The following is a 22,909-nucleotide window of genomic DNA, read 5'->3' as shown; positions in this document are numbered from 1 at the left end:
GGCATGATGAACGTCGCAGCGAAGAAGCAACATCCACTACGAAAACCCTGTACCCATGACGGACAAGGTCAATCCGTTCCTCGCTACAAATGTCTCACTCCCTGAGTGTCTTTCCCCGATTCGGTTCGATTCGACTGACTGGAACGAACCGTTCCCCTGCCGCCCGCATCAATTAGCATCTAATTACGCGATCCACTGAAGGGGACATAGAAGATCAACCGCTTCCACAAATTATTGACGGCCCGTTGTCTACCGAGTGACATAATTGTTCGGAACTGCCGAAACCAGTTCGCACTGGGTTCTTCCTGTAGGATCTCGCTGATTTTATCGACCGAGTTACAGTTCTGACAGGTAACACGCGTTGCCGGAGGTAAAGCCAATTAATCCCATTTTGGTCAATCAGATAAGGTGCGTCAATTACGAATCCAGTTTACAATAAAGCACCGTGTCGCATCAGGTCTTCCTATTGGGGAATGGTCGACCTGCATCGGCAACGCATCGTACCACACTGCCCATGGATGGGCATTACTACATTCGATTCCTAACGACCGAGTGAGCGGTTCACTCTGACGGTGATGATGATATTTAGCGCGAAAAAAGATTCATTTCTTCCGCGACGGACTCGTACATGGCTACTTTACCTATGCGTTCGCTTCCGTCGGTTGGTGTTTGTAACTGCGCACTCGTTTACATTCTATAGTTCGCCGATCGGGAGCCACCCACCGCGCGCGGAACGCATTCACTCACTTCATGGCAGTCGCAAAACACATCATCAGCCTCGCCGTATCAGTTGGTATGTAGGTGAGCATTGCGCTTCATTTTTACATACCTACTTCAGTCCGCAACGCTACTACACACTGTAACTGATAGGAATGTTTCTGGCTTTCTAGAGGTGAGCGCCGGTTAAACGAAATTCGATGGCGGTGCTTCATATGATGATTTTAAAAACAATGCAATGTTTAACGAACTCGCCGGATTTAGTTTTTTACTCGATTTTCATGAAATTAATTTCAGACCCCTCCCTTCCCATATGTGTCAAAAAGCAACATCAATTTGCTGTATAGCGATATTTTGGTAAAAATGGTGTTTCTCTCATTCTCGGGTCACTTGAGATTAGACCGGTAACATATGTTAAGGCTATTCGAATACAATTTGGCCAATGTCCATTCCGTAGGCCCTCCAGATCAGTATACCACCCTTTTATATCATTATACGAAAAACAATTTTATGATTCATTTTTAAAATGGTCACTTCTTGGGACGCATCACCCTACAGAATCGTATCGACAAAAATACGATAAGAAGCTGAAGATATAATGCACTCAGAACCATAATCAGATAATATCGTTCACGCTGTCGAGAATAAACATTTCTTCTAAACTATTTAGATAAGTTCCGGGAATGACAATACCAAACGCTATGTACACGTACGTCCCCAACCCCCATTTTACGACAAAACTCAAAATTCAAAACCACGCTGCTCAGCCAATTTCTAACGGATTTTCAAGCAATCTTCTGGAATCGATCACAAAATTCCTATAGTTTTAGGAACCGAGGTCAATTTTTGTGCAATGGCCATGGTTCCGGAGATATTCCGGGGAGTACTGGGGTTACCTCCCTCCCGGAAAAAATGGTCACTGGCAGATCGGCTTCGAAATCCATCGTGCGACGTGTCAAACTTCATGATTTTGCAAAACAAGTACACTGGAGTACATTTCGGCGACTTTCGATCGAATCGGCCACCAACCGGGTGCTTCCAGGGCCTGGTTCCCTTGGGGAAGTGGCCAATATCCGTCCAATCTTAGAACCCATCTTGCGACATATCAAACTTCATGATTTTGCAAAACAAGTACACTGGAGTACATTTCAGCGACTTTCGATCGAATTGGCCACTCTCCGGGTGCTTTCAGGGCCTGGTTCCCTTGCGGAAGTGGCCAATATCCGTTCAATCTTGGAACCCATCTTGCGACCTATCAAACTTCATGATTTTGCAAAACAAGTACACTGGAGTACATTTCAGCGACTTTCGATCGAATTGGCCTCTCTCCGGGTGCTTTCAGGGCCTGATTCCCTTGCGGAAGTGGCCGATATCCGTTCAATCTTGGAACCCATCTTGCGACATGTCAAACTTCATGATTTTGCAAAACAAGTACACTGGAGTACATTTCGGCGACATTCGATCGAATTGGCCACCCTCCGGCTACTTCCAGGGCCTGGTTCCCTTGGGGAGTGGTCAATATTCGTCCAATCTTGGAGCCCATCTTGCGACATGTCAAACTTCATGATTTTGCAAAACAAGTACACTGGAGTACATTTCGGCGACATTCGATCGGATTGGCCACCCTCTGGGTGCTTCCAGGGCCTGGTTCCCTTGGGAAAGTGGTCAATATTCGTCCAATCTTGGAACCCATCTTGCGACATGTCAAACTTCATGATTTTGCGAAGCAAGCACACTGGAGTACATTTCAGCGACTTTCGATCGAATTGGCCACCCTCCGGGTGCTTCCAGGGCCTGGTTCCCTTGCGGAAGTGGCCAATATCCGTTCAATCTTGGAGCCCATCTTGCGACATGTCAAACTTCATGATTTTGCAAAACAAGTACACTGGAGTACATTTCGGCGACATTCGATCGGATTGGCCACCCTCTGGGTGCTTCCAGGGCCTGGTTCCCTTGGGAAAGTGGTCAATATTCGTCCAATCTTGGAACCCATCTTGCGACATGTCAAACTTCATGATTTTGCAAAACAAGCACACTGGAGTACATTTCAGCGATTTTCGATCGAATTGGCCACTCTCCGGGTGCTTTCAGGGACTGGTTCCCTTGCGGAAGTGGCCAATATCCGTCCAATCTTGGAACCCATTTTGTGACATATCAAACTTCATGATTTTGCAAAACAAGTAGACTGGAGTACATTTTGGCGACATTCGATCGAATTGGCCACCCTCCGGCTACTTCCAGGGCCTGGTTCCCTTGGGGAGTGGCCAATATCAGTTCAATCTTGGAACCTATCTTGCGGTATGTCAAACTTCTTGATTTTGCAAAACAAGTATACTGAAGTACATTTCGGCGACATTAGATCGAATTGGCCACCCTCCGGGTACTGCCAGGGCCTTGTTCCCTTGGAAAAGTTGTCAATATTCGTCCAATCTTGGAACCCATCTTGCGACATGTCAAACTTCATAATTTTGCAAAACAAGTACACTGGAGTACATTTCGGCGACATTCGATCGAATTGGCCACCCTCCGGGTGCTTCCAGGGCCTGGTTCCCTTGGGGAAGTGGCCAATATCCGTTAAATCTTGGAACCCATCTTGCGACATGTCAATCTTCATGATTTTGCAAAACAAGTATACTGAAGTCCATTTCGGTGATTTTCGATCGAATTGGCCACCTTCCAGGTAGACCTGTGCGCTGTTTGGTATTTTACCGGCGGTGGCGTGATAGATCATTTTCAGGCAGCGGCGGCGGCGTCACGCCGTTAGTGATCAGCGGTGGAGTGGGTCGGCGTAAACCAGTTCAAGCGCCAAAATTTTTTCAGAAATTCATCAAGGAATTCTTCCAGAACTTCCTCCACTAGTTTTTTTTTGAAAAGATCGTCAAGAAATTCCTTTGGACATTCCTCCGTAAGTGCCTCTGGGAAGTTACTCCAGAAACTCCTCTTGGATTTCGTCTGGAAGTTCCTTCAGGAATTCCTCCGGAAGCTCTTCTAGAAATTCATCTGGAAGTTCCTCCAGGAGTTCCTCCGGAGGTTCCTCCGAGAATTCCTCCGGTAGTTTCTCCAGGAATTCCTCCGAAGGTTTCTCCATGAATTCTTCCAGAAGTTTCTCCAGGAATTGCTCCGGAAGTTCCTCCAGGAATTCCTCTGGAAACTGGAATTGACCACCAAATTTCTGGAGGATTTTCCGGATGAATTCCTGGAGGAATTTCCGGGGGAATTCCTGGTGGAGCATATTGGATAAATCCTGAAGGAACGTCCGGAAGAATTCCCAGAGGAACTTCAGCAGGAATTCATGAAGGAACTTCCGGAAGAATTCCGGTACGAATTTCCGGAGGAATTACTGAAGGAACTTCCGGAGGAATTACTAGAAAAATTTCCGGAGGAAATACTGGGGGAACTTCCGGAAGAATAAATGTAGGAACTTCTAGAGGAATAACTGGAGGAACTTCCGGAGGAATTCCTGGAGGAATTCCTGGAGGAATTCCTGGAGAAACTTCTGGAGGAATAACTGGAGGAACTTCTTGGAGGAACTTCCGGAGGAACTCCTGGAGGAACTTCGAGAGGAATTCCTGGAGGAACTTCCGAAGGAGTTCCTTGAAGAACTTCTGGAGGAATTTCTGAAAGAACTTCCGGAGGAATTCCTGAAGGAACTTCGGGAGGAATTCCTGGAGGAAATTCTAGAGGAAAATCTTGTAGGACATTCCGGAGGAATTCCTGGAGGAAATTCCTGAGGAATTCCAGGAGGAAATTTCGGAGGAATTCTTGGAGGAAATTCCGGAGGAATTCCTGGAGGAAATTCCGGAGGAATTCCAGGAGGAAATTCGGGAGGAATTCCTGGAAGAAATTCCGGAGGAATTCCTGGTGAAACTTCCGGAGTAATTCCTGGAGAAACTTCCGGAGGAACTCATGGACGAACTTCCGTATGAATTCCTGGAGGAAATTCCGGAGGAATTCCTGGAGGAACTTCCGGAGGAACTTAGGAAAGAATTCCTGGAGGAATTTCCGGAGGAATTCCTGGAAGAACTTCCGGGGGAATTCCTGAAGGAACTTCCGGAGAAATTCCTGGAGGAACTTCCGGAGAAATTCATGGAGGAACTTCCGTAGGAATTCCTGGAGGAACTTCCGTAGGGATTCCTGGAGGAACTTCCGTAGGAATTCCTGGAGGAACTTCCGTAGGAATTCTTGGAGGAACTTCCGTAGGAATTCCTGGAGGAACTTCCAAAGGAATTCCTGGAAGAATGTCCGTAGGAATTCCTGGAGGAATTCTTGGAAAAGCTTCCTAAAGGAACTTCCAGACGAAATTCGGGAGGAGTATCTGGAAGAAGGGGGGCCCTCCTTAGCCGTGCGGTAAGACGCGCGGCTACAAAGCATGACCATGCTGAGGGTGGCTGGGTTCGATTCCCGGTGCCGGTCTAGGCAATTTTCGGATTGGAAATTGTCTCGACTTCCCTGGGCATAAAAGTATCATCGTGCTAGCCTCATGATATACAAATGCAAAAATGGTAACCTGGCTTAGAAACCTCGCAGTTAATAACTGTGGAAGTGCTTAATGAACACTACGCTGCGAGGCGGCTCTGTCCCAGTGTGGGGATGTAATGCCAATAAGAAGAAGAAGAAGATCTGGAAGAATTTCCCAGAGGCACTTATGGAGAAATATCTGGAGGAATATCTAAAGGAATTTCTTGACGATCTTTTGAAAAAACTCGTAGAGGAACTTCTGGAAGAATTCCTGGAGATACTTCTGAAGAAATTTTGGCGCTTGAAACTAGTTCACGCCGAACCACGCCGCCGCCAATCACCAAAGGCGTGATGCCGCCACGCCGCCGCCACTGGCTGCAAATGATCTATCAGGCCACCGCCGGTAAAATATCAATCAGCGCATGGAAGTACCCGAAAGGTGGCCAATCCGATCGAAAACTACCGAAATGGATTCCAGTTTACTTGTTTTGCAAAATCATGAAGCTTGACATTTCGCAAGATGGGTTCCAAGCTTGGACAAATATTGGCCACTTCCCCAAGGGAACCAGGCCCTGGAAGTACCCAAAGAGTGGCCAATTCAATCGAAAATCGCCGAAATGTACTTCAGTGTACTTGCTTTGCAAAATCACGAAGTTTGACATGTCGCAAGATGGGTTCCAAGATTGGACGAATATTGGCCACTTCCCCAAGGAACCAGGCCCTGGAAATACCCGGAGGGTGGCCAATTCGATCGAAAATCGCCGAAATTTACTCCATTGTACTTGTTTTGCAAAATCATGAAGTTTGACATGACGCAGAATGGATTCCAAGATTGAACGGATATTGGCCACTTCCGCAAGGGAACCAGGCCCTGGAAGCACCCGGAGGGTGGCCAATTCGATCGAAAGTCGCCGAAGTGTACTCCAGTGTACTTGTTTGCAAAATCACGAAGTTTGACATGTCGCAAGATGGGTTCCAAGATTGGACGAATATTGGCCACTTCCCCAAGGGAACCAGGCCCTGAAAGTACCCGGAGGGTGGCCAATTCGATCAAAAATCGCCGAAATTTACTCCATTGTACTTGTTTTGCAAAATCATGAAGTTTGACATGTCGCAAGATGGATTCCAAGATTCAACGAAAATTGGCCACTTCCCCAAGGGAACCAGGCCCTGGAAGCACCCGGAGGGTGGCCAATTCGATCGAAAATCGCCGAAATGTACTCCAGTGTACTTGTTTTGCAAAATCATGAAGTTTGACGTGCCGCAAGATGGGTTCCAAGATTGAACGGATATTGGCCACTTCCCCAAGGGAACCAGGCCCTGGAAGCACCCGGAGGGTGGCCAATTCGATCGAAAGTCCCCGAAGTGTACTCCAGTGTACTTGTTTTGCAAAATCATGAAGTTTGACATGTCGCACGATGGATTTCGAAGCCGATCTGCCAGTGACCATTTTTTCCGGGAGGGAGGTAACCCCAGTACTCCCCGGAATATCTCCGGAACCATGGCCATTGCACAAAAATTGACCTCGGTTCCTAAAACTATAGGAATTTTGTGATCGATTCCAGAAGATTGCTTGAAAATCCGTTAGAAATTGGCTGAGCTGCAGATTTTTGAATTTTGAGTTTTGTCGTAAAATGGGGGTTGGGGACGTACGTGTTAAAGTATTTTGCTTATTAGTTGTTGGTATTATTTTTTAATATTTTTACTCTCATGCAAGCCTAGTTCATACCAATTTCTGTTATCGAGGTCGTCGTTCCTGCTCGGGAAGAGTACCTCTAGTATCGTAAAATGTATTATGGATCACGAAACAGGTGCGCATGAGCTTTGAAAAACCAGGAAGTACAATTTTCTTTGAAACAATCAGAAATGCAGGGTTCTAACAGAAATCCTCTCGAGTTTCTGAAAGAGTTCTTCTCGTAGTTTCAAAAGAATTTCCCTCAAAACTGTGACATAATTTCTTTCGGAATCCTAGTGACGTGCATGTCAGGTTTCTACAATAAGTAAAAAAGAATACCCGCGATTCTGAAAGACTTCCCTTCGAAATTCTTAAGAAATTCGCTTCGGAATTCTGGAAAAATTTGCTTCGGAATTCTGAAGGAATTCGCTTCGGAATTCTGAAGGAATTCGCTTCGGAATTCTAAAGAAATTTGCTTCGGAATTCTAAAAGAATTCGCTACAGAATTCTGAAGGAATTCCCGTCGAAATTCTGAAGGCATTCCCTTCGGAATTCTGAAGATATTCCCTTCGGAATTCTGAAGCAATTCCCTTCGGAATTCTGAAGGAGTTCCCTTCAGACTTCTGACGGAATTCTGAAGGAATTCCCTTCGGAATTCTGACGGAATTCCTTTCGGAATTCTGACCGAATTCCCTTCGTAATTCTGACGGAATTCACTTCTGAATTCTGACGGAATTCCCTTCGGAATTCTGACGGAATTCCCTTCGGAATTCTGACGGAATTCTGACGGAATTCCCTTCGGAATTCTAACGGAATTCCCTTCGGAATTCTAACGGAATTCCCTTCGGAATTCTGACGGAATTCCCTTCGGAATTCTAACGGAATTCCCTTCGGATTTCTGACGGAATTCCCTTCTGATTTCTGACGGAATTCCCTTCGGAGTTCTGACGGAATTACCTTCGGAATTCTGACGGAATTCCCTTCGGAATTCTGCCGGAATTCCCTTCGGAATTCCGACGGAATTTCCTTCGGAATACTGACAAAATTCCCTTCGGAATTCTGACGGAATTCCCTTTGAAATTCTGACGGAATTCCCTTCGGAATTCTGGCGGAATTCCCTTCGGAATTCTGACGGAATTTCCTTCGGAATTCTGAAGAAATTTGCTTTGGAATTCTGACGGAATTCCCTTCGGAATTCTGACGGAATTCCCTTCGGAATTCTGACGGAATTCCCTTCGGAATTCTGACGGAATTCCCTTCGGAATTCTGACGGAATTCCCTTCGGAATTCTGACGGAATTCCCTTCGGAATTCTGACGGAATTCCCTCCAGGATTCTGACGGAATTCCCTTCGGAATTCTGACGGAATTCCCTTCGGACTTCTGACGAAAGTCCCTTCTGATTTCTGACGGAATTCTGACGGAATTCCCTTCAGAATTCTGACGGAATTCCCTTCGGAATTCTGACGGAATTCCCTTCGGAATTCTGACGGAATTCCTTTTGGAATTCTGACGGAATTCCATTTGGAATTCTGACGGAATTCCTTTTGGAATTCTGACGGAATTCCTTTTGGAATTCTGATGGAATTCCCTTCGGAATTCTGATGGAATTCCCTTCGGAATTCTGACGGAATTCCCTTCGGAATTCTGACGGAATTCTCTTCGAAATTCTGACGGAATTCCCTTCGGACTTCTGACGAAAGTCCCTTCTGATTTCTGACGGAATTCTGACGGAATTCCCTTCAGAATTCTGACGGAATTCCCTTCGGAATTCTAACGGAATTCCCCTCGGAAATCTGACGGAATTCCCTTCGGAATTCCGACGAAATTCCCTTCGGAATTCTGACGGAATTCCCTTCGGAATTCTGACGGAATTCCCTTCGGAATTCTGACGGAATTCCCATCGGAATTCTGACGGAATTCCCATCGGAATTCTGACGGAATTCCCATCGGAATTCTGACGGAATTCCCATCGGAATTCTGACGGAATTCCCTTCGGAGTTCTGACGGAATTTCCTTCGGAATTATGACGGAATTCCCTTCGGAATTCTGATGGAATTCCCTTCGGAATTCTGACGGAATTCCCTTCGGAATTCTGACGGAATTTCCTTCGGAATCTGACGAAATTCCCTTCGGAATTCTGACGGAATTCCCTTCGGAATTCTGACGGAATTCCCTTCGGAATTCTGACGGAATTCCCTTTGGAATTCTGACGAAATTCCCTTCGGAATTCTGACGGAATTCCCTTCGTGGAGAATTCCCTTCGGAATTCTTGGAGAATTCCCTTCGGAATTCTTGGAGAATTCCCTTCGGAATTCTTGGAGAATTCCCTTCGGAATTCTTGGAGAATTCCCTTCGGAATTCTTGGAGAATTCCTTCGAATTCTTGGAGAATTCCTTCGAATTCTTGGAGAATTCCTTCGAATTCTTGGAGAATTCCTTCGAATTCTTGGAGAATTCCTTCGAATTCTTGGAGAATTCCTTCGAATTCTTGGAGAATTCCTTCGAATTCTTGGAGAATTCCTTCGAATTCTCGGAGAATTCCTTCGAATTCTTGGAGAACTCCCTTCGAAATTCTTGGAGAATTCCCTTCGGAATTCTTGGAGAATTCCCTTCGGAATTCTTGGAGAATTCCCTTCGGAATTCATGGAGAATTCCCTTCGGAATTCTTGGAAAATTCCCTTCGGAATTCTTGGAGAATTCCCTTCGGAATTCTTGGAGAATTCCCTTCGGAATTCTTGGAGAATTCCCTTCGGAATTCTTGGAGAATTCCCATTGGAATTCTTGGAGAATTCCCATTGGAATTCTTGGAGAATTCCCATTGGAATTCTTGGAGAATTCCCTTCGGAATTCTTGGAGAATTCCCTTCGGAATTCTTGGAGAACTCCCTTCGGAATTCTTGGAGAATTCCCTTCGGAATTCTTGGAGAATTCCCTTCGGAATTCTTGGAGAATTCTCTTCGGAATTCTTGGAGAATTCCCTTCGGAATTCTTGGAGAATTCCCTTCGGAATTCTTGGAGAATTCCCTTCGGAATTCTTGGAGAATTCCTTCGAATTCTTGGAGAATTCCTTCGAATTCTTGGAGAATTCCTTCGAATTCTTGGAGAATTCCTTCGAATTCTTGGAGAATTCCTTCGGAATTCTTGGAGAATTCCTTCGAATTTTGGAGAATTCCCTTCGAATTCTTGGAGAATTCCTTCGAATTCTTGGAGAATTCCTTCGAATTCTTGGAGAATTCCTTCGAATTCTTGGAGAATTCCTTCGAATTCTTGGAGAATTCCTTCGAATTCTTGGAGAATTCCTTCGAATTCTTGGAGAATTCCTTCGAATTCTTGGAGAATTCCTTCGAATTCTTGGAGAATTCCTTCGAATTCTTGGAGAATTCCTTCGAATTCTTGGAGAATTCCTTCGAATTCTTGGAGAATTCCTTCGAATTCTTGGAGAATTCCTTCGAATTCTTGGAGAATTCCTTCGAATTCTTGGAGAATTCCTTCGAATTCTTGGAGAATTCCTTCGAATTCTTGGAGAATTCCTTCGAATTCTTGGAGAATTCCTTCGGAATTCTTGGAGAATTCCTTCGGAATTCTTGGAGAATTCCCTTCGAATTCTTGGAGAATTCCTTCGAATTCTTGGAGAATTCCTTCGAATTCTTGGAGAATTCCTTCGAATTCTTGGAGAATTCCTTCGAATTCTTGGAGAATTCCTTCGAATTCTTGGAGAATTCCTTCGAATTCTTGGAGAATTCCTTCGAATTCTTGGAGAATTCCTTCGAATTTTGGAGAATTCCTTCGAATTCTTGGAGAATTCCTTCGAATTCTTGGAGAATTCCTTCGAATTCTTGGAGAATTCCTTCGAATTCTTGGAGAATTCCTTCGAATTCTTGGAGAATTCCTTCGAATTCTTGGAGAATTCCTTCGAATTCTTGGAGAATTCCTTCGAATTCTTGGAGAATTCCTTCGAATTCTTGGAGAATTCCTTCGAATTCTTGGAGAATTCCTTCGAATTCTTGGAGAATTCCTTCGAATTCTTGGAGAATTCCTTCGAATTCTTGGAGAATTCCTTCGAATTCTTGGAGAATTCCTTCGAATTCTTGGAGAATTCCTTCGAATTCTTGGAGAATTCCTTCGAATTCTTGGAGAATTCCTTCGAATTCTTGGAGAATTCCTTCGAATTCTTGGAGAATTCCTTCGAATTCTTGGAGAATTCCTTCGAATTCTTGGAGAATTCCTTCGAATTCTTGGAGAATTCCTTCGAATTCTTGGAGAATTCCTTCGAATTCTTGGAGAATTCCTTCGAATTCTTGGAGAATTCCTTCGAATTCTTGGAGAATTCCTTCGAATTCTTGGAGAATTCCTTCGAATTCTTGGAGAATTCCCTTCGAATTCTTGGAGAATTCCTTCGAATTCTTGAGAATTCCTTCGAATTCTTGGAGAATTCCTTCGAATTCTTGGAGAATTCCTTCGGAATTCTTGGAGAATTCCTTCGAATTCTTGGAGAATTCCTTCGGAATTCTTGGAGAATTCCTTCGAATTCTTGGAGAATTCCTTCGAATTCTTGGAGAATTCCTTCGAATTCTTGGAGAATTCCTTCGGAATTCTTGGAGAATTCCTTCGAATTATTGGAGAATTCCTTCGAATTATTGGAGAATTCCTTCGAATTCTTGGAGAATTCCTTCGGAATTCTTGGAGAATTCCTTCGAATTCTTGGAGAATTCCTTCGAATTCTTGGAGAATTCCTTCGAATTCTTGGAGAATTCCTTCGAATTCTTGGAGAATTCCTTCGAATTCTTGGAGAATTCCTTCGAATTCTTGGAGAATTCCTTCGAATTCTTGGAGAATTCCTTCGAATTCTTGGAGAATTCCTTCGAATTCTTGGAGAATTCCCTTCGGAATTCTTGGAGAATTCCTCTCGGAATTCTTGGAGAATTCCTCTCGGAATTCTTGGAGAATTCCCTTCGGAATTCTTGGAGAATTCCCTTCGGAATTCTTGGAGAATTCCCTTCGGAATTCTTGGAGAATTCCCTTCGGAATTCTTGGAGAATTCCCTTCGGAATTCTTGGAGAATTCCCTTCGGAATTCTTGGAGAATTCTCTTCGGAATTCTTGGAGAATGCCCTTCGGAATTCTTTGAGAATTCCCTTCGGAATTCTCGGAAAATTCCCTTCGGAATTCTTGGAGAATTCCCTCCGGAATTCTTGAGGAATTCCCTTCGGAATTCTTAGAGAATTCCCTTCGGAATTCTTTGAGAATTCCCTTCGGAATTCTTTGAGAATTCCCTTCGGAATTCTTTGGGAATTCCCATTGGAATTCTTTGAGAATTCCCTTCGGAATTCTTTGAGAATTCACTTCGGAATTTTTTGAGAATTCCCTTCGGAATTCTTGGAGAATTCCCTTCGGAATTCTTGGAGAATTCCCTTCGGAATTCTTGGAGAATTCTCTTCGGAATTCTTGGAGAATTCCCTCCGGAATTCTTGGAGAATTCCATCGGAATTCTTGGAGAATTCCATTCGGAATTCTTGGAGAATTCCCTTCGGAATTCTTGGAGAATTCCCTTCGGAATTCTTGGAGAATTCCCTTCGGAATTCTTGGAGAATTCCCTTAGGAAATCTGAGAGAATTCCTTCCGGAATTCTGAGAGAATTCCCTTCGGAATTCTGAGAGAATTCCCTTCGTAATTCTGAGAGAATTCCCTCCGGAATTCTGAGAGAATTCCCTCCGGAATTCTGAGAGAATTCCCTCCGGAATTCTGAGAGAATTCCCTCCGGAATTCTGAGAGAATTCCCTCCGGAATTCTGAGAGAATTCCCTCCGGAATTCTGAGAGAATTCCCTCCGGAATTCTGAGAGAATTCCCTCCGGAATTCTGAGAGAATTCCCTCCGGAATTCTGAGAGAATTCCCTCCGGAATTCTGAGAGAATTCCCTCCGGAATTCTGAGAGAATTCCCTCCGGAATTCTGAGAGAATTCCCTCCGGAATTCTGAGAGAATTCCCTCCGGAATTCTGAGAGAATTCCCTTCGGAGTTCTGAGAGAATTCACTTCGGAGTTCTGAGAGAATTTCCTTAGGAACTCTGAGAGAATTCCCAACGAAATTTTGAGAGAATTCCCTTCGGAATTCTGAGAGAATTCCTTTCGGAATTCTGAGAGAATTCCCTTCGGAATTCTGAGAGAATTCCCTTCGGAATTCTGAGAGAATTCCCTTCGGAATTCTGAGAGAATTCCCTTCGGAATTCTGAGAGAATTTCCTTCGGAATTCTGAGAGAATTCCCTTCGGAATTCTGAAAGAATTGCCTTCGGAATTCTTAGAGAATTCCCTGCGGAATTCTGAGAGAATTCCTTTCGGAATTCTGAGAGAATTCCTTTCGGAATTCTGAGAGAATTCCTTTCGGAATTCTGAGAGAATTCCTTTCGGAATTCTGAGAGAATTTCTTTCGGAATTCTGAGAGAATTCCTTACGGAATTCGAAAAGAATTCCCTTCGGAATTCGAAAAGAATTTCCTTCGGTATTCTGAAATAATTTCCTTCTGTATGAATTACCTACGGGATTCTGGAAGAATTTCTTACAGCATTCTGAAAGAATTCCCTTCAAGATCAGTAAATGCGTCTCTTCCGGAATTTTGCTGTTTGGGTCTCCAATTGAAGTCCAACTTTCCGATAGAATCTTGCTTCGTATTATGATAGAGTCCCGCTCTGGATTCGAATAGAATCCCGATTTATATTCCGATATGATCTCGCATTGGATTCCGATAGAATACCGCTACGAGGAGGACCGACCGAGGAGGCCGACTACCTCGCTAATAAAGAGAATAATAATAATAATAATAAATCCCGCTTCGGATTTTATTAAATTCCGCTTCAAATTTTGATAAAATTCAACTTTAGATTTCGATATAATCTGCATCGGATTCTGATAGAATTCGTTCCGGATTTCTAAAGAGTCCGCTTCTAATTCCGAAAAAATCTCGCTTCTTCGAATCTTGCTTGGGATAGAATCCCTCTTGGAATTCTGAATGATTTTCTCTCGGAAATATGAAAGAGCAGTTGCTCAACTTATTTTTGGTTTGTCAAATTGCGAATGTGGTAATTCTGATAGAATATTCTTCGGGATTCCAATAAAATCTCCTGCAGTAATTCTCTTCGGAATTGAAAAAAGCAGTTTATTAAGTAACTTCTATTATTTTGAAGTGAATATAAATTTGGTAAATTAGAGCATTGGAAATAGACGGCACCGGCGCACACCTCTATTGGTCGTCTTTTGTGGGCTTCACTCGATTTCACCTAAGCCAGAGTGCAAACAATTTGTGTAACTATTATGATTAGTGAGACTATCTATAGGTACCTTGTTCAGACCTGAGTACAACAAACAGAAACATGAGTGCCCCTATGTGCCGTTTCCATTCCATTGGCAGAAAAACGTGATTTGTTCTGTTACGATGAAAATGTTACTTAGCCGGGGTATCGTGTTGAATAGAGTTCTCAGAACTGATGAAAGCCGTAGAGAGAAATCTTCGACGAGGCTAAGCAGCCTTGGAATGTATGGAACACTTGATTTAAGCACTGAAACAAAGACGAGAAAACAAAATTAGCTGAAAAATTATTCCAATTATTGAAAAACTCTGTGTTGCTGACGAAATGAAGTAGTTAATCCAAACTGTTGTTTCTACTAAATCGTTTATAATCAGTCAAAGGATTGATGATCAATAATATGGATCTCGCACACAGATCGCTCTCTTTAATTTCCCATGAAAAACAATGCTACAGGTTAACTTACAATCTAATAATTTAGTAAATTATTCAATTAAAAAGGTGATACTAAACATATGCAAAAATTAAGAAATGGAATATGGAGGAAAAGTTGTACACAGTTGTCATTACTCATCGAAAACTGACTTCAACAGTCTCTGTTCAGTCAAACATCATAAAAGACAGATGTAGCAATGTAATTGATGTGAACGGCGCTTGCATGCCTCTCACTAATTAGCAACTGACGACGGTTTAACCTTCATTTATCTGTGGCATATAATTTTTGGACTCACTTGGTAACAACCCTTGAATTTGGGGCCATTAGCAAGTTTTTTTATTTTTTGGAACAACTGTATATCAAATTTTTACACGACTCGTCTTCTCCTTTTCTCTTTTCGATCAATTTCAGCCAACCATCCCAGCGTATCACCTGAGCCCGCAAACAGCATGTTATCAGGTGAGTGCATTACAGAAAAATCACACTGGGAGCGTAGAATTTGTATCGGTTGAAGTAATGTCAGTTGCGCCTTGGATTGAATTTTTTTAACGTTTTCAACAACCCTTGAAGTATGTTGGACATTACCGCTGGGACCAGAACGGAGGCTCGAATCGGGGCATGGGAAGGATCTGGGATCGATGTTAAGGCTAATAAAAAATATGCATACTAAGAAGATCAATCGTAGTAAAATTTAATGTTGTTCGGTGAATTACTATATGCTATTAAGATCATGATAATTTGTTATCAGCCAGGTGACTAGGTATTTTACGAAGCGTGAGCTAATCTGCTATACGAAAATATGAAGGGCCATCACCCAATTCATAACGGGATGATATGCTAATGCAAGTTTTTTTTACAAGGAAGGTGTTCATGTAGATCACACGCAAGGCGATGCATATGGTGCGCATACGGAATTGTTTCTCCTTGGTTACTTCTTTTTTGATACGGTCAAAGCGCGAACAAGCAATGCATTTTTATAATTAAGCAATTTAACATGCAAACTGAAATGTTATACAAATATTCAATGATTGTACACCACTCATAAAGATGAAATATGTTTGCGAAATGGTGAGCTAAACGTAATATACATGATAAGATAATTTCTTCAAGGTACCGAGCTAAATTATGTGTTGTCTTATTTTTCGATGCTCGACGAGCGGCAGGATTTCGGTTGAATTATATTATCTCTAGAACTAAATGAGAGCATGAAAGTTGTCTGGTCATCATGTTAATACGAAAAATGGAAAAAATTAAAACAAAATTTATATGAGCTACACATTTTCTCCGTTACTATACGATGCTAGAACTAGAGAAGCGCTATGTTTGACACCAAAGTTAAACTTTCGGGTCCAGTAAATATGTACGCTTTGCGGATGCAGAACATTTGAAAGCATGACTGAATAGTATGCCCTCATGGAACGCGAAGTAGTAGATGAAAATAATTCTCGGTGGTTTGATCGAACGACTCCGCTATCAATTTTACCTTCTAACAAACTTGACTCGCTGAATGCCTCCTATTAAGGCATTATACCTAGCGCAAGTGATAAATCGGGTATTGCCTTTCACCGAACAACTGCGGTACGACACACTGCTAAGACTTCCTTGGTTGGGCGCAAGAAAGCCGCGCGCCAATACAGCCACCATTCCTGTGGCGGCGACAACCAGAAAGGTCCATTCAACAATCGCATAAATTATGAACTGTGTCTCGGGAGCTCGGGAGTGCTGGCACCGCGCTTGGCTACCAGTAGCAATGGCTGTTAAAGAGGCTGATCACAAGCAGAATAAATCATTAGGTGCCTTATCGAAGCAAAGGAATCACGAGTCGCCTACGCTGAAGCTAGGGATCATGCACGTTCCGGGGGTGTTTTCTTCGGTTTCATTGAGGTCTCTCCAGGGCAATGTGAGGTTAGTTGTGCAAGGGAAAGAAAATGAAACAGTGTTTGTAATTGTATTTTACAAGTTGACGTTTCTAAACGCATGGAATTTATATAAACGTTTATTCATGGTGAAATGTTCCTTTCCCTATCATACAGACAGTAGAATATGCTATATGACCTATGATTGAAACAGAATGAAACAATTGCCGCAATGTTGCTTCATACAAGTATGGTATCTTCAACAATGTTGTTGATTGAAAAGTAGGAAAAAATGATAATTTTAAGCGTTCTTCATAATTTAAAACACATCTTGTATTCAAAGTAAAATGGAAAATTTTTATTACTCATTTCTAGAGACACTTGCAATATGAAGCATATCGTACAAGAAATGGTTGATCGTTTTAAAACTAGAAGTTTTTTTTTGTAAAGAGAAATATCCTGTTAGTTGTGAATCATTCCTTTACAAATTTCAAAAAGAGTAGGCACAAATGCTTGTCATGAATTTTTGTGCAGCTGTGCGAAAATAACATTGAAAATTCCCCTCGAGATTCGAACAGAATCCTTCTTGGGATTCGTAAAGTATCTCCATTTGGATTCGGACATAATTTTCCTAAGGATTCACAAAGAATTTCTATTGGGATTTGGTCAGTTTCCGATTTTGGTTTGGGATAGAATTTCTGTTGGAATTTGCATTAGATCATCCTCAGGATTCGGACAGAATCCTCTTTGGGATTCGGATAGAATCTCATTTGGGATTCGGACAGAATCCCCTTTGGGATTCGGACAGAATCCCCTTTGGAATTCGGACAGAATCGCTTTTGGGATTCGGATAGAATCCCCCTTTGGATTCGGACAGAATCCTCTTTGGAATTCGGACAGATTCCCCTTTTGAATTCGGACAAAATCCCCTTTGGAATTCGGACAGAATCCCCTTTGGAATTCGGACAGAATCCCCTTTGGAATTCGGACAGAATCCCATTTGGAATTCGGACAGAATCCCCTATGGGATTCGAAGAGAATCCTCCTCGGGATTCGAACAGAGTTATTGGTATTCGGACAGAATCCCCCTTGGAATTCGGACAGAATCTCGTTTGGGATTCGGACAGAATCCCGTTTAGGACTCAGACAGAATCCCGTTTGGGATTAAGACAGAATCCCGTTTGGGATTCGGACAGAATCTCGTTTGGGACTCGGACAGAATCTTGTTTGGGTTTCGGACAGAATCCCGATTGGGTTTCGGACAGAATCCCGTTTGGGATTCGGACAGAATCCCGTTTGGGATTCGGACAGAATCCCGTTTGGGATTCGAATAGAATCCGGTCTGGGTCAAACAGAATCCCGTTTGGGATTGGGATAGAATCCCGTTTGGGCTTGGGACAGAATCCCTTTCGGGATTCGGACAGAATCCCCTTCGGGATTCGGACAGAATCCCCTTCGGGATTCGGACAGAATCCCCTTCGGGATTCGGACAGAACCCCCTTCGGGATTCGGATAGAATCCCCTTCGGGATTCAGACAGAATCCCTTCAGGTTCGGACAGAATCCCCTTCGGGTTCGGACAGAATCCTTCGAGTTCGGACAGAATCCCTTCGGATTCGGACAGAATCCTTCGGGATTCGGACAGAATCCTTCGGGATTCGGACAGAATCCTTCGGGATTCGGACAGAATCCTTCGATTCGGACAGAATCCCTTCGGGATTCGGACAGAATCCCTTCGGGATTCGGACAGAATCCCTTCGGGATTCGGACAGAATCCTTCGGGATTCGGACAGAATCCCTTCGGGATTCGGACAGAATCCTTCGATTCGGACAGAATCCCTTCGGGATTCGGACAGAATCCTTCGGGATTCGGACAGAATCCTTCGGGATTCGGACAGAATCCCTTCAGGATTCGGACAGAATCCTTCGGGATTCGGACAGAATCCCTTCGGGATTCGGACAGAATCCTTCGGGATTCGGACAGAATCCCCTTCGGGATTCGGACAGAATCCTTCGGATTCGGACAGAATCCCTTCGGGATTCGGACAGAATCCTTCGGGATTCGGACAGAATCCCTTCGGGATTCGGACAGAATCCTTCGGGATTCGGACAGAATCCTTCGGGATTCGGACAGAATCCCTTCGGGATTCGGACAGAACTCCTTCGGGATTCGGACAGAATCCTTCGGGATTCGGACAGAATCCTTCGGGATTCGGACAGAATCCTTCGGGATTCGGACAGAATCCCTTCCGGGATTCGGACAGAATCCCTTCCGGGATTCGGACAGAATCCCTTCCGGGATTCGGACAGAATCCCTTCCGGGATTCGGACAGAATCCCCTTCGGGATTCGGACAGAATCCCCTTCGGGATTCGGACAGAATCCCCTTCGGGATTCGGACAGAATCCCTTTCGGGATTCGGACAGAATCCCTTTCGGGATTCGGACAGAATCCCCTTCGGGATTCGGACAGAATCCCCTTCGGGATTCGGACAGAATCCCCTTCGGGATTCGGACAGAATCCCCTTCGGGATTCGGACAGAATCCCCTTCGGGATTCGGACAGAATCCCCTTCGGGATTCGGACAGAATCCCCTTCGGGATTCGGACAGAATCCGTTTCGGGATTCGGACAGAATCCGTTTCGGGATTCGGACAGAATCCGTTTCGGGATTCGGACAGAATCCGTTTCGGGATTCGGACAGAATCCTTCTCGATCGGACAGAATCCTTCGGATTCGGACAGAATCCTTCGGGATTCGGACAGAATCCCTTCGATTCGGACAGAATCCTTCGATTCGGACAGAATCCCTCTGGGATTCGGACAGAATCCCTCCTGGGATTCGGACAGAATCCCTCCTGGGATTCGGACAGAATCCCTCCTGGGATTCGGACAGAATCCCTCCTGGGATTCGGACAGAATCCCTCCTGGGATTCGGACAGAATCCCTCCTGGGATTCGGACAGAATCCCTTCGATTCGGACAGAATCCCTTCGGGATTCGGACAGAATCCCTTCGGGATTCGGACAGAATCCTTCGGGATTCGGACAGAATCCTTCGATTCGGACAGAATCCCTTCGGGATTCGGACAGAATCTGCTTCGAGATCCGGAAAGAATCCGTTTCAGGATTCGGACAGAATTTGCTTAGGAATTGGGACAGAATCCGCTTCAAAATTCGGACAGAATCCGCTTCGGGGTTCGGATAGAATCCGCTTCGGTATTCGGACATAATCCCTTCTGATTCGGACAGAATCTCCTTCGATTCGGACAGAATCCGCTTCGGGATTCGGACAGAATCTTCTACAGTATTCGGACAGAAACCGCTTCAGGATTGGGACAGAATCCCTTCGGGATTCGGACAGAATCCCTTCGGGATTCGGACAGAATCCTTCGGGATTCGGACAGAATCCTTCGGGATTCGGACAGAATCCTCTTCGGATTCGGACAGAATCCTCTTCGGATTCGGACAGAATCCTTCGGATTCGGACAGAATCCTTCGGGATTCGGACAGAATCCCTTCGGGATTCGGACAGAATCCTTCGGATTCGGACAGAATCCCTTCGGGATTCGGACAGAATCCCTTCGGGGATTCGACCAGAATCCTTTCGGGGATTCGACCAGAATCCCCTTCGGGATTCGGACAGAATCCCCTTCGGGATTCGGACAGAATCCCCTTCGGGATTCGGACAGAATCCCCTTCGGGATTCGGACAGAATCCCCTTCGGGATTCGGACAGAATCCCCTTCGGGATTCGGACAGAATCCCTTTTGGGATTATGTTCTTGGGATTAGGACATAATCCCGTTTGGGTCCCGTTTGTGATTAGGACAGAATCCCGTTTGGAACTCGGACAGCATTCCATTTGGGACTCGGACAGAATCCCGTTTGGGACTCGGACAGAATCCCGTTTGGGACTCGCACAGATACCCGTTTGGAACTCGGACAGAATCATCTAGGGATTCGGATAGAATCCCACTTTTGATTAGGACAGAATTTCCCTTGTGACTCGGACAGAATCTCCCTTGAGATTCGGATAGAATCCCCCTTGGGATTCGATCAGAATCCCCCTTGAGATTCGGTCAGAAGCCCCCTTGGGCTTTTAGGCGGAAAATCCCTTGGGGATCCACGACGAGGTTTCTTGAAATCAGTGTAATCAAATGTAAATCTATGGTTTCTCGACTGACGATGTAGGTATATAATGAGAATAGCCAAACACAGCCGTAACTTCGGGTAGTTTAAACATTATTGTTTGAACAATTTAAACTGTAAAGTCAATTGGAAATAATGGCAAATTTGGCACCTAGCAGTGCCGTTTTGGACTTCTCTCCTATGCGATTTACCTTTTATTTCACACGAGAAAAGTACTTAAACCTTTTATCAGGGTTATTTTTTCCAGCTGAAACATCTCATAGACATTGACAACATTTATTTTTTCATTTGATTAAATCGCTCCTGAATTCACCTTCATGGATTAAAATCAACACGCTAACAAAAAACCGGCACATGTCTTCTTGCAGATGCTGCTGTGATTGTTCAAGATGCGTTTTCACTTAGAGTGTGTAGTTGCTCTAAATGAGCGATTGATTAACAAATCGTGCGAGTAGAGAACCGTTTATTTCTTCATTTGTTTAACATCTACACGATATATGCTTGATGTGTACGCCGCGATGAAATAAACGTGTGGGTAATTATTTTATCATTAGTGGAATTAATCGAGGAACTACGATCATTTGTAAAACAATGTTCGCAGATAGAAATTTGTGTTAGAAAACTACAACTAGCAATGATGGATACTTTCTAATGCGTCGAACATCTATCGAACATCCTAGACCGAACCAAGAATCGAACTTGCCACCTCCGGATTGCAAATCCTACGCCATTGATCACAAGACTACTGGTCTGGCAAGCATTATTCAAGCACATTTACTGGATTTGTGTAGCTTAATCTATTCTTGCTGAAGTGGATTATGACCATCCATCGATTGGACTGCACTTCAATGTTTTTGATAACGAACGCGGTAGCCAATCGCTATCGATCATGATAGCTGCTCATGATTGTTTATTTTGGGCAAGGATGTTAACGATCATTCAATAATTTGCGTTCGATCATTTAGTAGTTTGTCAATAACACACTCCAGAGACTGAATTTCAAAATAGGTTGTATGGTGGACTTCTAGTGCGAAGGTTTTTCTACAACTTTTTCTAATGGTTCGTTATTAGAATTCAACTATTAACGGAGTTAGAGCGCTAGTTGCAGTAACTCAAACTAAATGATTGGAATTTTGTTATCATTTAGTCTAAGTTACTGAAACTATAGCTATAACTCCGTTACTAGTGGAATTCAAACAACGAACCATTAGGCAGAGTTGTAGAAAAACCTTCGCACTAGAAGTCATCCATACAACATATTTTGAAATTCAGCTTATGGAATGTGTTATTGACAAAATACTAAATGATCGAACGCAAATTACTGAATGATCGTTAACATCCTTGATTTTGGGGCTATCTACAACAATACGATTCGATTACGATCGTTAAGTACCGAAGAAATGGTGATTATCGGCCGAGGTCCGCCGGTTACACATGTCCAGCTGGAACGGGTGCGTGCCGTGCTGGCCAATATCACCGAGACTGACGACAAATGAACAAGCGACTGCCACACCGTCCCGTGTCGCGTCGTCTTCGCAGTAGCCGCATCAATGTTTGTATTCACTTCGAGCGGGCTGAGTCGTGCGGTAGGCCAATATTTGCTCAAACGATGTTCTTGTTTTGTTGGTTGGTTAAAAAAGGTAGACGTCGCGTCGTCGTGTATGTACAACTGGAAACAGCAGTGTAAACATCATTGCGGGCTTAACAAACAGTAAGTGGTTAGTTTCTGGCTCGATACTTGTGAGTCGAAGATTTAAAGGGAAATGCAGGCGAGAACTAACAATTATAGACCGGAACGTTGATGGATTAGGAGCCTTGTCAAGTATAAAGTGAGTGCTTGTCTGTGCAACACGGCGAGACATTGACCTTTACAGGTCCAACCGAAACGATTATCAAAGTGTAATCAATACTATACTGGCCCCTGACCGTCGTCGATGGAAAGCTGATAAGTAAGCAAATGCAATTTTGCGTGCGCTGGTAGTAGGAATGAATCATTTGATTGAACAAGTACATAACTTCTTTTCTCACAATTGGTATCGCTTTTTTCATTTTTTTTATACAGGTCAAAAGTTAGCACAACTCAATGTTTGTGGCCATATGCAGTTCGGTAACTGTACTCAATGCTTTGCAGCAAACATGCACATTAAAAGCCAATAACACAGAGATGTGTTTGCTTCTCATAAAGCTGGAACAACACAAAAACATAGTTACAGTTACACAGTCACATAAATGACTCGTACGAATTTACTGAAGCTCAAATCTTAAAACTTTCAACAGCATTACCTTCTTCATGAAACCAGGAATCCGTACAAATGTGTACTGCTATCG

At 43.8% G+C, this 22,909-nt stretch overlaps 1 protein-coding gene across 12 annotated transcripts in view; it reads left to right on the top strand.

The window, feature by feature from the left end:
- LOC134227444 (uncharacterized) overlaps positions 1 to 22,909 on the top strand; it is a 625,652-nt gene that overhangs the window by 345,648 nt on the left and 257,095 nt on the right. For 10 of the 12 annotated variants that reach the window (XM_062708982.1, XM_062709008.1, XM_062708989.1 and 7 more), the window contains one exon: positions 14,994 to 15,041. The exons of the other annotated variants lie outside the window; for them this stretch is intronic. In XM_062708982.1, coding sequence (XP_062564966.1) covers positions 14,994 to 15,041 — 48 coding nt within the window. The remainder of the gene's footprint in view (positions 1 to 14,993; positions 15,042 to 22,909) is intronic. 12 annotated transcript variants of the gene reach the window in all.

The sequence above is a fragment of the Armigeres subalbatus genome, chromosome 1 (assembly GCF_024139115.2).
Source record: "Armigeres subalbatus isolate Guangzhou_Male chromosome 1, GZ_Asu_2, whole genome shotgun sequence".
In the NCBI taxonomy this organism is placed as follows: domain Eukaryota; kingdom Metazoa; phylum Arthropoda; class Insecta; order Diptera; family Culicidae; genus Armigeres; species Armigeres subalbatus.
Note: the sequence above shows the minus strand (reverse complement) of the source record. Positions and strands in the feature narration are given on the sequence as shown.